The sequence below is a fragment of the Barbatula barbatula genome (genome assembly GCF_947034865.1).
Source record: "Barbatula barbatula genome assembly, chromosome: 1".
Lineage (NCBI taxonomy): Eukaryota > Metazoa > Chordata > Actinopteri > Cypriniformes > Nemacheilidae > Barbatula > Barbatula barbatula.
In genome coordinates, this window is record NC_136766.1 from 25,967,089 (window position 1) to 25,980,749 (window position 13,661).

Below are 13,661 nucleotides of genomic sequence, written 5' to 3' on the forward strand. Positions count from 1 at the left end.
GTGGACACAAAACCACCGAGTCATTTCTCAAGTCATATACATGTTTTGTACAACATGAGGGTGAATAAATGATGACATATTTTTTATGTTTTTGCTGAACTATATTTTCCGAGGTATCATATTCCCTGTCATCTGTCTATTCAAATGTAGGCAGTTTCTCTTCTGTAAAGACCAGCATTCTCGGATCACCTGATGTGTTGGAGTCCAGACTCAGCTTCATAATTAGCTTAGCAAGACTTCCTTCGTCCTCTAGCATCCCCAGAGAGACCATGCTGGCTTCTCTAACCAGTCTAGACCGGCACGGACATTCATACTACTTTGGTCAGGGCAGGTTCAACCAGTTTCGGTCTGCCTAAGCTTTTCACTCCACCATCTGTTTGAGTGTGGAGGCCATGGCTTTGTTTGTGCGCATGTCTGTGTGTGTAAGAAGCTACTGACCTTGTTGGCATGCATTCTGCAGTCACTGATAAAGACGTTGGCAGTTCCTGTAGTAGACCAGTGCAACTTTGACAGGCCTGGCTGGATTTTCTTATTCAAGAACCGGATTTTCTCCGAAAATAGACCCATCTCATCTGCATTTAGGGCTGTGATGATTCTGATAAACAGTGAACACAAATTTAATGAAGTGTGTCTGTGTTTGGGTAAAAGTTCATGGCTGTTTTATCGTAGGTGTTCCAACCATTCACAAGTTTGTTCTGCATTTGCAGTTAGAAGCAAGGCCATTTTAAACACAACTGAACAAGAGGGTTGTGAAAATAGACTGACAAGTCTTACTGGGTGTACTTTGCCAGTCAGGGGCAAGTGGGCTGTTTAGCTTCTGCAGGGTTTAAGTGTTTGTTTCTAACTGGCATGTGTAGAATGCATTAAATGTGTGACAATACGGACAGAGATGACTCACTACGTCCCTCTGAGAGCTACAATGAGTCCTCCAGTCTGAAGAGCGTGTATGTGTGTGTGTATATGAGGAGGAGGTTATTATTCAGTCCTATGAGTGTGAATGGTTTTGTTCAGTGGTAGTGTGTACGTGTACTGTATGCGTGTGTGTTTATTTCAAAAGAACATTTCCAAATTGGATGCGCTAAAATCTTGAATGAATATGTTTGGCAGATAGAATGCAAGTACGCTCAAGCTTACTGTAAGTGTGTGTAGGCTGAGAAGGTCAGAAGTAATTAAAGTATTAAGCTATGGGATATGTGCAATGCATGAAACCAGCGAACATCAATGTGTGTGAAAGTACAATTGTTCGCTATTGAGGTGGACATTTCTGAAAATGTCTTGACAAATATGTTTCAAACTATAAGAAAGTTTAATGATTGGACCAAATTATCTTTTGTTGGAGTACATTAGTTGGAGTGTATCATATTCAGTACTGTACTGCTGTAAGCAGGGATGGATTGTGTGAAATTTATTATCAAACGTGGAATAATAAAAATATAACAAAATGATTTATAAATATTGAAGACCAAAAATAAATCTGGTAAAAACAAACTCAAGCTTATAGACGGTTTAATTGGATGCACACGCTTGGCCTGAGGTTAACTTTTCGGTCTGTGTTTGTTGATCGATCTGCCTAGTGGCTATTATAAGTATTTATATTTTATTTATATTCATTCATATTCATTCAATTGTATTAAATAAACCATTTGTTGTATGGTCCACGCTACTTTGCCAAGTTTAAAGCGATACAAATTCTGTCATCATTTACCTACCCTCCTGTCATGTCAAACCTGTATGACTTTCTTTCTTCGGCAGAACACAAACGAAGATATAATTGAAAAATATTGTTGACCACGATGGCAGCCGTTCACTTGCATTAGTTTAGTGTCCATACAAAAGAAGTCAATGGGTGCCACCGCTTTTCGGTTATCAACGTTCTTCACATATCTTCTTTTGTGTTCTGCAGAAGAAAGAAAGCCATGCAGGTTTGAAACGACAAGAGGGCGAGTAAATGATGACAGAATGTTTATTTTTGGGGGAACTATCACTTTAAGTTTAGCCGAGTAACGGTTCTTCTACTGGTAACCCAAAATTAAACTGGCTAGACATACTTTTTACTGGATGGCTAATGTTATTTACTTGTTATTTCTTTTTATGTCTTGTTATCAGAAATAATCCCATAAATTAAGTTTAGGCCACAACAGCCCACATGTGCATTGTTTTTTAACAAACATTAAACTTTACAGCGCATGCACGCGTTCGTGGACTGACCTTAACTTCCGGTACTTCTTCACAAACTTTAGAGTGCCCTGAAAACAGATAGTGTCTGAAAACAAGTTCAACCGCTAGACGTCAATGTACCATATGGTTTCTTTAAATGCGACCAAACTACATGACCCATTCAAGTAAAAACATTTATATTTAATAAAATGAACACAAAAAATTCAACACAATTATTGTACAATAAAATAATAATATAAATGAATATGAACATAAAATATAAAAAGTTATACAGGCACGCGTGTCCTACTATACTGAATAGTAGAAACTATACTGAACTTGTGTATAACTACTATGTTCGTGATTGAGAAACTGAAGCACTCCAATTTCTGCTTTCTACAGTAAATACTGTACGAGCTGTCCAAACACACAACATGATTGACAGGCAGAAAGTGTCATAAGGTCTTCAGATTGGGTAAACAAAGGTTCTTACTGCAAGTTTGATCCGTGGGTACATGATTTGCTGTTACAGAGCTTAGGGTTGTCACAGAGACAAGACTGATATATAAGGACACCTATTTCGCTGATAGCTCTCTACTATCCCCTTAAAAAAATCCTTACAGTCCCTTTACTTAAAGTCTAACGGGGCGTGTAGACAATATAAAGTGAAAAATGTTAATGCATTTTGGAGTTTATTTAACTTATAATGAATAATAGTAATAACACTGTAATTGTGTAGTAATTATATACATCATCATATCATTGAATAATTGTGATTTTACAACAATAAAGGTAGAGTTCCTCTTAACTTTGGGTTTTTCTGCATGTGAGTGAAAGAAAACGTTTCTGAAAATAATACCGACCTGTTATAGTCTTTGACCACTAGCAGGACATTCTCTTTCAGGTTGTGGAGCTCCTCTCTACGCTGATACACATCTGTGACATAGTGAGGGATCTCAAACAGCAGCCGGTCCCAGTAATGAATCTCATTAAACATCTTCAACAGGTTCCTCAACAAGAAAGCACAAACACCATGACATTTAATAAAAAGGAAACATAATGTAACATCCGCACCTTTGCGTCAGAGTAACACAGGCATGTATGACTGTCATACACAGTAACAATGAGAATAGAGGTGTGATCATGTACTTGTTGAAGTTGATGTCCAGCAGGCCTGCCTTCTTTTGACAGCGGGTCATGAGTGGCTGGTCGAGATTGCTAAGACATTGTCTGTCGAGACTCTGACTCCATTCTGTGAAGATCTTCCTCACCTTCTCATCCAGATTCTGACATAGCTTAGCGTAAGCCATATGAACTTCATCTCCACTGCTGACCTCAGGCAGGAAATACGCATGCCGGAGAACCTACAACACATGCAAACATATTTGTATACTAACTGGGCCTATTACAAGATAAAGCTATCAAAGGGATAGTTCACTCAAAAAGGAAAATGCTGTCATGAATTATTCACCCCAAACCTGTATACATTTCTTTGTTTGGTGGAACACAAAAAAATATATTTGGATGAATGTTCTGAGAGGCCATCCACAAGGAGACGCGCTTAGCTTTAAATGTCAAGATTTCATATCGTATCTGCATTTCATCCAGACGAATCCGGAGATTTGAGAGCCCGAAACCGCAATTTTTTTTACACCGGGTCCCAGAGTGGATACATTTGAAAACGCCACCCTTGTGTTTTGGTGTGTACAGCCGTATATTTTCTGAAACAATGATGTCATCACCCCAGAGCACAAAGTTTATGCGCGTGCTCCAAGTATTCTTCTCGGTTTTTATCTCTGTGGCAGAATTACAGCGCCACATACTGATTTGGTGTGTATACTACATCATTTCGAGTCGGTTTCATTGGTTTTGTGTGCACGCAGATATTTCTTGAGAGGACGCCTTGAAAAGATCGGATAGCGAAAGCTCTGGCTTCGGTGGATGTGGCCTGAGATTTCTGGGGCACCATTGACTGGCATAGTAGAAAGACCTATTGTATTTTTCTGTTCTGTTGAACACAAAAGAAAATATTTCGAAGAAAGCAGTTCTGGGGAACCTTTGACAAGCATTTTAATGGTAGTCAATCGTGCCCCAGAAATCTTGACTGCTAACATTCCTACAATTCGAACAAAGAAATATATATATAGATTTGGAACAACTTGAGGTTGAGTAATTCATGAGTGGACATTTCTTGATTTTTGGGTGAACTATCCCTGTAAGAAGTCATTCGACTTTATAAGCTAACCTGCGATTTTAATGTTTAATGTGGTAATTAGAGAGGCAAACGTTACAAACTGCAGCTTTTAAAACATGTGCATTGCCCTATAGTATGTCCATGTCTTTGATCATTTCCCGTCTATGGGTGACAGGGCATGATAAAATGCGTTTGTTTTTGAGTTTCTACATAATCAAACTAAATGAATGTCTTAAATCGATGCCCCAACATAAACAGATAGACAACGTAAACAAAGAGAAGACAGGCCCTTCTGCGAAACACACACCTCTTCACTTCCAAACAAACAACGTCTTGAGATCATAGAAACTCACACACACAAAGTCGCAAACATTCCAAAACAAAGTACAACTAAGCTAAACACAAAAACAAACAAAGGCTAAACAAATCTCATGACAGAAATAGCTCATATGTGGCAAATGTGCAAAGGTATGCTACGATGGCCAATCAAAGCCTCACATATGGCTGTCATTAAGCTTTTTGCCTCCTTTTGTTTCTCCGTAGGCTGTTTCAGAACATAATTTGTGGGGAAATGCAACATAATCATATCTGTGACCAATTAAAGCTTATTCCTGCTCTTAATTGTGTTCTGAATTAAGGCGGAAAAAATGAATTTAAACACAATGGAAAGGCAGCGTGCTTTGTAAGCAGGCAGAAAAGAGAGAGAAAGAAAATAAGACACAGGAAAGCGAGAAAGCAGAGTTCGCGAAATGGAAAACGACTGAAAGAAAGAAAGTAAGAGAGCGAGGATGTGGAAGCACAGCTGGCTTTAATAGCATTAGGGCCTGTGTGGCTACATTCTGGCTGGGCTCCAGGGCCTCTGCTGGGGCCCCTCGCTGGCCTTTGACACTCCACCCCGCTCTGAGCTCAACATGCTTCTCTATACAGAGAAGACCTCCTCAATGGAGTTAAGCTGCTCTGTGTAATCCTTTTGAATTCAACTCGGCAAAGGTGTCGAGCTGGAATTTGATTCATTTGTTCATAATGCCCAGCAGAGTTCACCTACATGTGGTGAGGAGAAAAGGGTATGGCCTGGTGCATGATGGGTATGGATGGACTTTCTGATCTTCCTGTGGTCATATAGTAAGTAAGGGATAATGTACAGGCAGCCGGTTGTTATCGCAGAAATAAGCACAGACAGTGTGATCGGTGTGTAATCCCGCTTATTACACGGTTACTTGCCACATGAGAAAAAACAGGACATGTGACATTTTATTAGTTCATTTTTACCGAATGCAGACCTTCCGCGAGGAAAAGCTGTTTACTTTCGGTTTTAAAGTAAGAAACGACGTTCAAACGTCACAAACTGGCAATTTGGTTGAATCATTTGTAAATATAATGTTCTATATGTCATTAAAAGGCTTATTTATTTCTAATTTGTCAAAAAAAACTGTCAAAATGATTTGCTGCATCCGGGCACGAGAACTTTTTGATCCATTTGGAATCACAGTTTGGTTCGTTTGCGAAAGCTGGTTTTCAAACTGGGATGTCTTTTTCAGTTTTCCACATTTTTATTTAGATTTCAATTGATTATTTTAGAAGATATATCCATAGTGACGTACAAAATATGCCCTATGATTCTTGAGCTGTGTCAAATGTAATGACTTGCAGTTGGTTTAGGGAGTAATTTCATTACCACAGTATTCTGTCCGCATCAGCATAATGCAAATATTTAAGTAACGGCAATGAAAAAGCAAATTCAGTTTTGAGTAAAAACAAATGGATTAAGATCATTCACACACAGAATCTCACCTCCATGAGTCTCTCTATCTGTGTGCGGAGTGCCCGGGCCCAGTGAGCCTGTCCTGCATGTTGAGGCATTTGAGCAGGAGTGAGAGATGATATCCTACACAACACTTCGTTCGCCACATTTAGATTGGTACTAAACAAAGTGTATACATCCATCATCTTTCTGTCAATGGTCCTCCTAATGGCCTTTGAGAATGAAAAGAGAGAGAATGAGACAAAGACACACATACTCCTTTACTACAATACATATTCATCTTTAATGGAGAAATACCTAACAACTCTCGATTAAAAGTATGATCTGCGACGGCAAATCAACTGAATATGAATGGCTCTGAATATAAACATATAGAGTATAAGGGTATATGAATGGCTAATTTATTTTACTGGTAGATTTTTGAAATAAACTAGTTTGTCCGTCGCCGTTTCTAAGCTTTACATAGATACCAAACTTTAGTGGGTAAGCGGGCAGCGGCGAGCAAAGTTTGTGGGCACCGTTCGGGTCATTTTTGTTCGCAAATTTGCAGCATCTACACACAAAAATCAAGTTTTGATATACTTACAGTACAAAATATCTTCATATCCTAATAATTTTTGGCAAAAAAGAAAACTTGATCATTTTGACCCATATAATGTATTGTTGGCTTTAGCCACAAATATTCCTGTGGTACTTACTGTATGACTGGATTTGTGGTCCAGGGTCACAAATATTATAAGTGCAGAGGATTTTTCACTACTGTATGTCAGTAAAGGATTTAGAAATACGATGTGAAAATGAAACATTTTAAACGAAACAAATGTGAAAAAACAAATAGAAGAATGGAAAAAAACTGCAGGAACAGGATGTGTATGGAAAAAGTGAGGATTCAATGAAGATGAGATTAACTGATTACCCACAGCTCGGTACACAAACACACAGGTGTGTTAAGTGAGTGTGTGTGAGGTCCGACACTTTCAACAAAAATGTAAATTTTAAGAGTAATGAGGAAGTTACATCACAAGTCTATGTGTGTGGCCTCACCTGCCGGAGTCTATTGTATTTGCAGTGTTGAGTGAAAAGAGCGCTGGTCTGGCGGTGTTGAAAGGCTTAGAGAAGGTGATAAAAAGCGTGTGAATTGAAGGCCAAGTGTGTTCGTGTGTGTAAAAGAAAGACCTCTCGTGCAGACAGGTGCTGAAACACATCGAGCAGCTGGACTCCTTCCTCTACGCTGTTCACCGTCTCAAAGGCAGAGCTGATCAAATTCTGCATCATCATCTCCAGATCTTTCACCTCTGCACGGAATCTAAACACGCAAAGATAAACAAGAGGTTGCAAACGACAAAGCATGTTTCAAACACAAATCAGTGCCCTCTATTCAAAGGCGAATCGAAAACACACACACATCCATAAATGGAGGCTGGTATTGATTTGGGTGCTCTCAATATGCTGAGACACTATGAAACACCTGCCCCGACACAAGCACAGCTGTTTGTCTTGGCAACAACATCCCAACCCTATGACCTCCCTCGGCCCCAATCCATCACAGCCATCAGACGCACGCTCACTAGCTTTTCCAAAGTCCGGCATTGCCTGGGGCTAAGGGTGGGGAGGGGGGGTTGTGTGGTGGTCTCTGGAGGCTGATAGTCCAGGTTTCCTCACACACATACACAGTGCTGTTGACTGGTCGTGATGATATTCAGATAAGCAGCCAAACTGCCTGCTGTCACAAACAGTTGTGAATGACAATCTGGACACACACACAGGGAACACCGATTCTCCCACCACTGCACGCACATTAGGCAGAATATTCATGGTTAAACATCTATATGATCCAGAATGTGAGTCGATATGTGCATATTTATAAAGATATGCTAATACGGTATGTATGGAAATCCCCAATAGGCCAACGGGCAAATAAGCAGTGGAAAATGACAAACACTTATGAATATAAATGAGGACTGAAGGCAGGCTAGAAGACAGACTGACACGCAATCTTACGCTGTGTCCATACCGGACATGTGCGGCAATGCGCTACGTAACCAAACGAAATTTCACCCATTAAAGTCAATGAGGCTGTTAAGCTGCTTGATGCGGCACCAGGCTACCAATTTATTATAAAGCCCTGCATTATTTTCCGCTTTACTCTCCGTGGTCATCTAAAAGAGTAAGATTGAATTTATAAATATCATAAATGTGACCTTTTGTCATGATCCTGCCTCTCCTTGTCTTGGTTTTCGAGTCTTGTGGCAGGATCATGTCAGTCCCATGTGTTTTGTGTGGAGAAAGAGCATTGTTTTGGTTTGAGAAGCCATGCTCTCTCTCCGGTGTCACGTCCTTTAGCCCCGCCCCCTTGTTTCCCTGTTTGCAGTCCGTTAGTGTTAGTCTTGTCTCCAGCCCTGATCCATCTTTCCCTTAGTGTTTCAGTCCCCTCACCTGCCTCGTGCAATCCTCCTGTTAGCTTTCCCTTAGTGTTTTATCCATGTCACCTGTGGCCACTCTCCCTGTGTCATCTGTCCTTGTTAGTGTTTTCCCTTTATCAAGCCCCAGTTTTCCCTCTGTCCCTGGTCGGTTCATTGTCATTTCGTCATTATCGTACCTCCTCACGTCACCTTGTTGGATTATTCCTGTCTATGGATTATCGTGTTTGTTCCTGTTCTAAGTTTGTGGATTTTGTTGATTTATTATTCAAAGGACTTTGTTTGTTTTGTTCCCCTTGTGGAAAGTTTTAGTTTACATTTTTGTCTTGTTTTAGATCATGTTCTCCCCATCGAGGGTCTTTTGTTTAAATAAAGTTTTTGTTATTTAACTCTGCTGCCTGCGTTTGGGTTCTGTCCACACACCGTGACACCTTTTTGCTATCAATTTAATTTGCTATTCAATTTAATTTTGTTATACAATTCGTTTTACATCCAGATTGTGATATTTCTGGTCTACAAATGAATTTATTCGTTGTCTTTAAAATATGTAGACTAAATAAGCAAACATCATAAACTATAAATAGCCAATTTAATGCCAATTTTATACATATCGCTTTAAATTGTTGCTGAAGTCTAAAGTCACACGCTGTTGCTTAGTGGTTTCTCTATCATAACTGGGGAAATGATGGAGTTCTCAACTTATTCTAAGATGCTTCTTCCAAAAATAGCTACGAAAAAAAAAACAGAAACAAACGAGAGGATTGTTAAAATACACAAGTATAAGGCTGTAACATGAATGCATCTTGTATACAGTAAGTAAAAAAAATCTGGATTTGGGATCAATTTAATGATTAAATATTTCAGTTTATATTTTATATGAAAAACATTGTTAACATAGACATTTGATTGTAGACTTGGCAAGTATGAGCACAGTTGATATTACTTCTGCTACTCTAATGGAAACATTTGTAAAATGTCACAGACGCAGGACAAAAAGTTTCCAATTGTTCTCCATTTAATATCTAAGAGCGCATTTCCACCATCATGAAGAATCGTTCTCGTTGCTTAATCGTTCCACTCCGTGTCGATCCATGCCAGCCGGTACGTAAATTATTTCATTTTCCACCGCAGGGCTGATAACGGAAATGTTTAGAATGTAAACATCAAGCGTCACACGCTTATGTTCAGACTGAGCTATAATGCCTTTGCGCGCATTCATTAGCACGATTCGGCACGGTTGTACATTCCGAGCCGAGAACAGTTTGTAATCGTGCCGTGTCGAACCAGGCTCACGTGGAAACATAACTGTAACCGTTTCAGACTGTGCATACAACGGTGGAAAAAGCGCTCAAACTGTCTGATGTCTAGAACCAATAATTGATATCTTATTAACAAGATCACTATTCAGGTACACTCCAGATTTTACAAGACCAAACTCTTTTTACAGAACCCTATCTCTCTCTCTCCATGCCCAGATAAATTCATAAACACACTGCACCTGCTGTAGCCATCATGCCAAGCCGTGTTTCTGACATTCAGGATGTCCTTAACAGAGCCCAGGGTCTTCAGGTTCTTGTCAAAGGTTGCTTCTATGTTCAATAGGCTCTGAGTGACCTCCAACCCCTGACGTCCCGCAAAGCACGGCAACTGCACCTGCTTGCCCTCCTCACGACGAGCAAACTGCTGCTGACACTCGCACACCTAAGAAAGTAAAATAAAACATGAACCTGACAGTGAAAGATCGTGATTCTTCAAACATGAGAAGAATAACACCAGTGTGTGTTTCTACTGTACATTATTTTTGCTCACCTCAATTAGATCTTTACATCTCTGCACATAGGCCTCCACCATAGCAAATATGCTGGTCTCGTTGAGCGACCAGCCTTGAGAGGAATATCTAACCCGAGAAAGAAACACGAAGATTAAAAATAGAACAGTTTTTCTCATCCTCTTATCGGATCTTGATTCCTAAAGAGCAGAACAGTACAGACAGGAGAGAAAAATGGGGAAGTCTGCTGTGTCACCACTCCCCTGCTAAAGGTTTTCACATTTCACACGACACACAAGCAAAACAAAACAATGACGGTGTCTGGCTGCCACCCGGAGCAGGCCGGGATCAGGTCAGAAATGATCTGTCATAGGCATAATTGCATCCGCCAAAGTTCCATATCAGTCGGCCTGCCGTTCCTCAGATTGCTTTTCACACCTCATTCTTCTACTGATGGAAAGGTAATCCTCACTGCCGCTCACAGACAAACACCTTTAGTGGGCCAGAGAGGAAGTCAGGGTCACAGGGAGGGGAAAAGAGAGGGAGCGTGAGAGAAATATTCAGAGAGAAAGAGTGCGAGCCTTTAGCGCGGTGACTCTATTAGAGAATGGACGTGATAGTACATGTAAAGTGAGTGATTTAGACACAGGGAGAGAGACCGGATGAATAAATCTATTCCAGCACCTCTGTCACAAGGTTGTTACACTGAACTGAAATCAAATCAAATATTGTCCTCAATAAATGAAAGTTACAACTAAACTCAAATACGTATAGCAATATAAAAATGATAGTCGATTGACAAAACACATAGCAAAATTGCTAAACTAACATAATGACTAATGATAAAAAAGACATTGGAGAATTTGAAAGCTAATTCAACATAATAAAAAAGAAAGAGGAAATCAGAACCATAATAACTCTGTTCCGTCAAAAAGGAACCAAACACTTCAACAAGCAGTTATTCCTTTGAAATCGTCCAGTTCAATATTTGTTAAACTTTAGTGGCTTTTGTAAAAGAAAAACCTGATCAGAATCTGATGTCAAGACACACCACATTCATCATTAAGAACAATCCGTTTTCCAGTGTTTTACTCACATTTACATTTACGCATTTGGCGACACTTTTATCAAAAGCTGCTTACTTTGTATACTATACATTGTATCTGAGTAGGTGCAATCCCCGGGATCGAACCCACGACCTTGACATTGGTAGCGCCATGGTCACACCATTGAGCCACAGACAGGAAAAAACCTTCAAAATTTTCGACCCTGATGATATTTTGTAAAAATGTTGCTAACAGAAAACCGTTGGTCCACATTGACTTGCATTGGTTTTGTGTCCATACAATAAAAGTCAATGGTGACCGAGGGTTTTTGGCTACCGACATTATTCTAAATATCTTCTTTTGCAAAAGAAAGAAAATCACACAGGTTTAACTTGACAACAGAGTGAGTAATTGATGACAGAATTTTAGTTTTTAGGCAAACGTTTCCTTTAAAAGCACTTCCTTTACAAATTAAATAAACTAAAAAGAGGCCATATCTTAAAAAAAGCTTCGGAAAGAACTATAGTCAAACGTTACTAATCCTAGGTCACTAAGAAATCAAAAATGAAAAATAGATATTGGGTCAGTATATACAACCCTTGACTTACATGTAAGTCATAGATGATGGAATCAGATTGAAGCTTACATCACAATCAAATTGCCTTATATCAGCTTTAGAAACCATACAGTGTTGGCATTCTTATTTGTCAGTGTTTCATTTTATAGTGACACATTTATGTTTAGTCAAAGCGAGCAGAGATGCCTTGTACTTGTGTGAACAGTGCAAATAACTTCTCTTAAGTCTGGTGAAGCCCATTAATGCTTGACTATTGCTGGACAGTGGGGAGAGATGCTGCGTTTAAAGGGATACTCAAAAATATATCTGTTGGAAGAACCACATAGTTTAGGCTACATGTGTGCACGGGTACCAAAACCTGGTGACGAGCCCAGCGGCTTAATCCTCTCCCTCTGAGGCTGTGAGACGGAGCAACTCACACTCTGTAAACATGCCTTAAAAGACGAAACTTCTGTCTAAAACGTGCACGTTAACTTTCCTGCTTAAATGTGTCGGTGGGTTGGACTCGACGCGGTATTAAGATGCGTTGCGGTCGATCTTTCTATAGAAAGGACGAAATAAGCGCACATAGTTGACAAATGAACGCGACCGAGGCAGATAAACATACAGAGAGAATCAGGGATTTTCTGCTCTGACAGCCGCGAGACACGCTGAACACTGTAAGTGTGGGTTAGAAAACTGAAATGGAGAGAAAACATTCTGCTTGCTTGGTAGGTTTTTCGTCATTACACCAAACGTTTAAGTCTTCAGCCAAAGTTTAAATCCTGACTTATTGTTTCCTCTTGTTTACGCATAATGTCCGTAGGAGCTCTTTTGTGGCAGTTTAAACGCATTGGACCACAATAGCGTCTACTTTTCCTGTCAGGCTTTCCTATAAAATAGAAAAAGGCTAAAAGCTAAATATAACTAAAAACGCAGTTATGAGCAGCCGGCGGTGTAATATGAGAGATTTTTTTATTTCAGTTTTAACTTAGTTTATGACCATATGACTAATAGCAGTGTCTGCCAACAAACATAAACAAAAAGCACGATTCAGAACAGTTTGAGCAATGTATTATCACTGATTTGACTGCGAACTTGTACCCTGCAATAAACGCTTACTCAATCTTTCTCAATCAATTGACATGTCTTCAATACATATTGGAATTTTCGGTATAACGTCGTATGACTTAATTACATTTTATGAGATGAAGGTGGAAAATCGGCCAAACATATCGGCCCTCGGCTGGCATGATTTCTAAAAATCAGCATCGGCCCGAGGAAAACCCCCAAATTTGTCGACCTCTAGTCTGGAGCCCTGCATGAATAAAAGAACTACACAGGAATCCGGAAAGCAAACAACCAAAACTACAAACTAAACTTCCACAAGACAGGGGAACACAGACTGAATCGTGACAGTATCCGAACCCAGATCAGATGCATCACAGTGGATGCTTAGATATTAATTTGAAATACAGCCAGGCTTTGATTATTGTGTTTCGAAAACACATCTAAATGACGGCGAGCCGTGCGCCACTGATCAGTTGAGTCATTTACAGGACCACCCAGCATCTCCGCATCGTCTTTAAATACTTAATCACCAGTTAGCCCGTTTTATATCAGTAGGAACAGAGCTGTACCAGACTGCTCAGTTCACTGCTAAACACGTAATATCGCCGTGATTTGTGGTTAGTTTGACAGCTATGCCCTTTAACCGCGGGGATAAACGAGCAATAAGTATGTTTTGGCATGTGAAAG

At 39.8% G+C, this 13,661-nt stretch overlaps 1 protein-coding gene across 1 annotated transcript in view; it reads right to left on the minus strand.

Moving 5' to 3' along the window:
* The window catches only part of dnah2 (dynein, axonemal, heavy chain 2), a gene marked incomplete at its 3' end in the record, with an annotated part of 134,062 nt that overhangs the window by 98,519 nt on the left and 21,882 nt on the right, over positions 1-13,661 (minus strand). Inside the window, exons 7-13 of the mRNA XM_079449974.1 lie at positions 10,343-10,430; positions 10,032-10,234; positions 7,290-7,419; positions 6,143-6,325; positions 3,307-3,521; positions 3,021-3,167; positions 439-595 (exon numbers count right to left, since the gene is read on the minus strand). Coding sequence (XP_079306100.1) covers positions 439-595; positions 3,021-3,167; positions 3,307-3,521; positions 6,143-6,325; positions 7,290-7,419; positions 10,032-10,234; positions 10,343-10,430 — 1,123 coding nt within the window. The remainder of the gene's footprint in view (positions 1-438; positions 596-3,020; positions 3,168-3,306; positions 3,522-6,142; positions 6,326-7,289; positions 7,420-10,031; positions 10,235-10,342; positions 10,431-13,661) is intronic.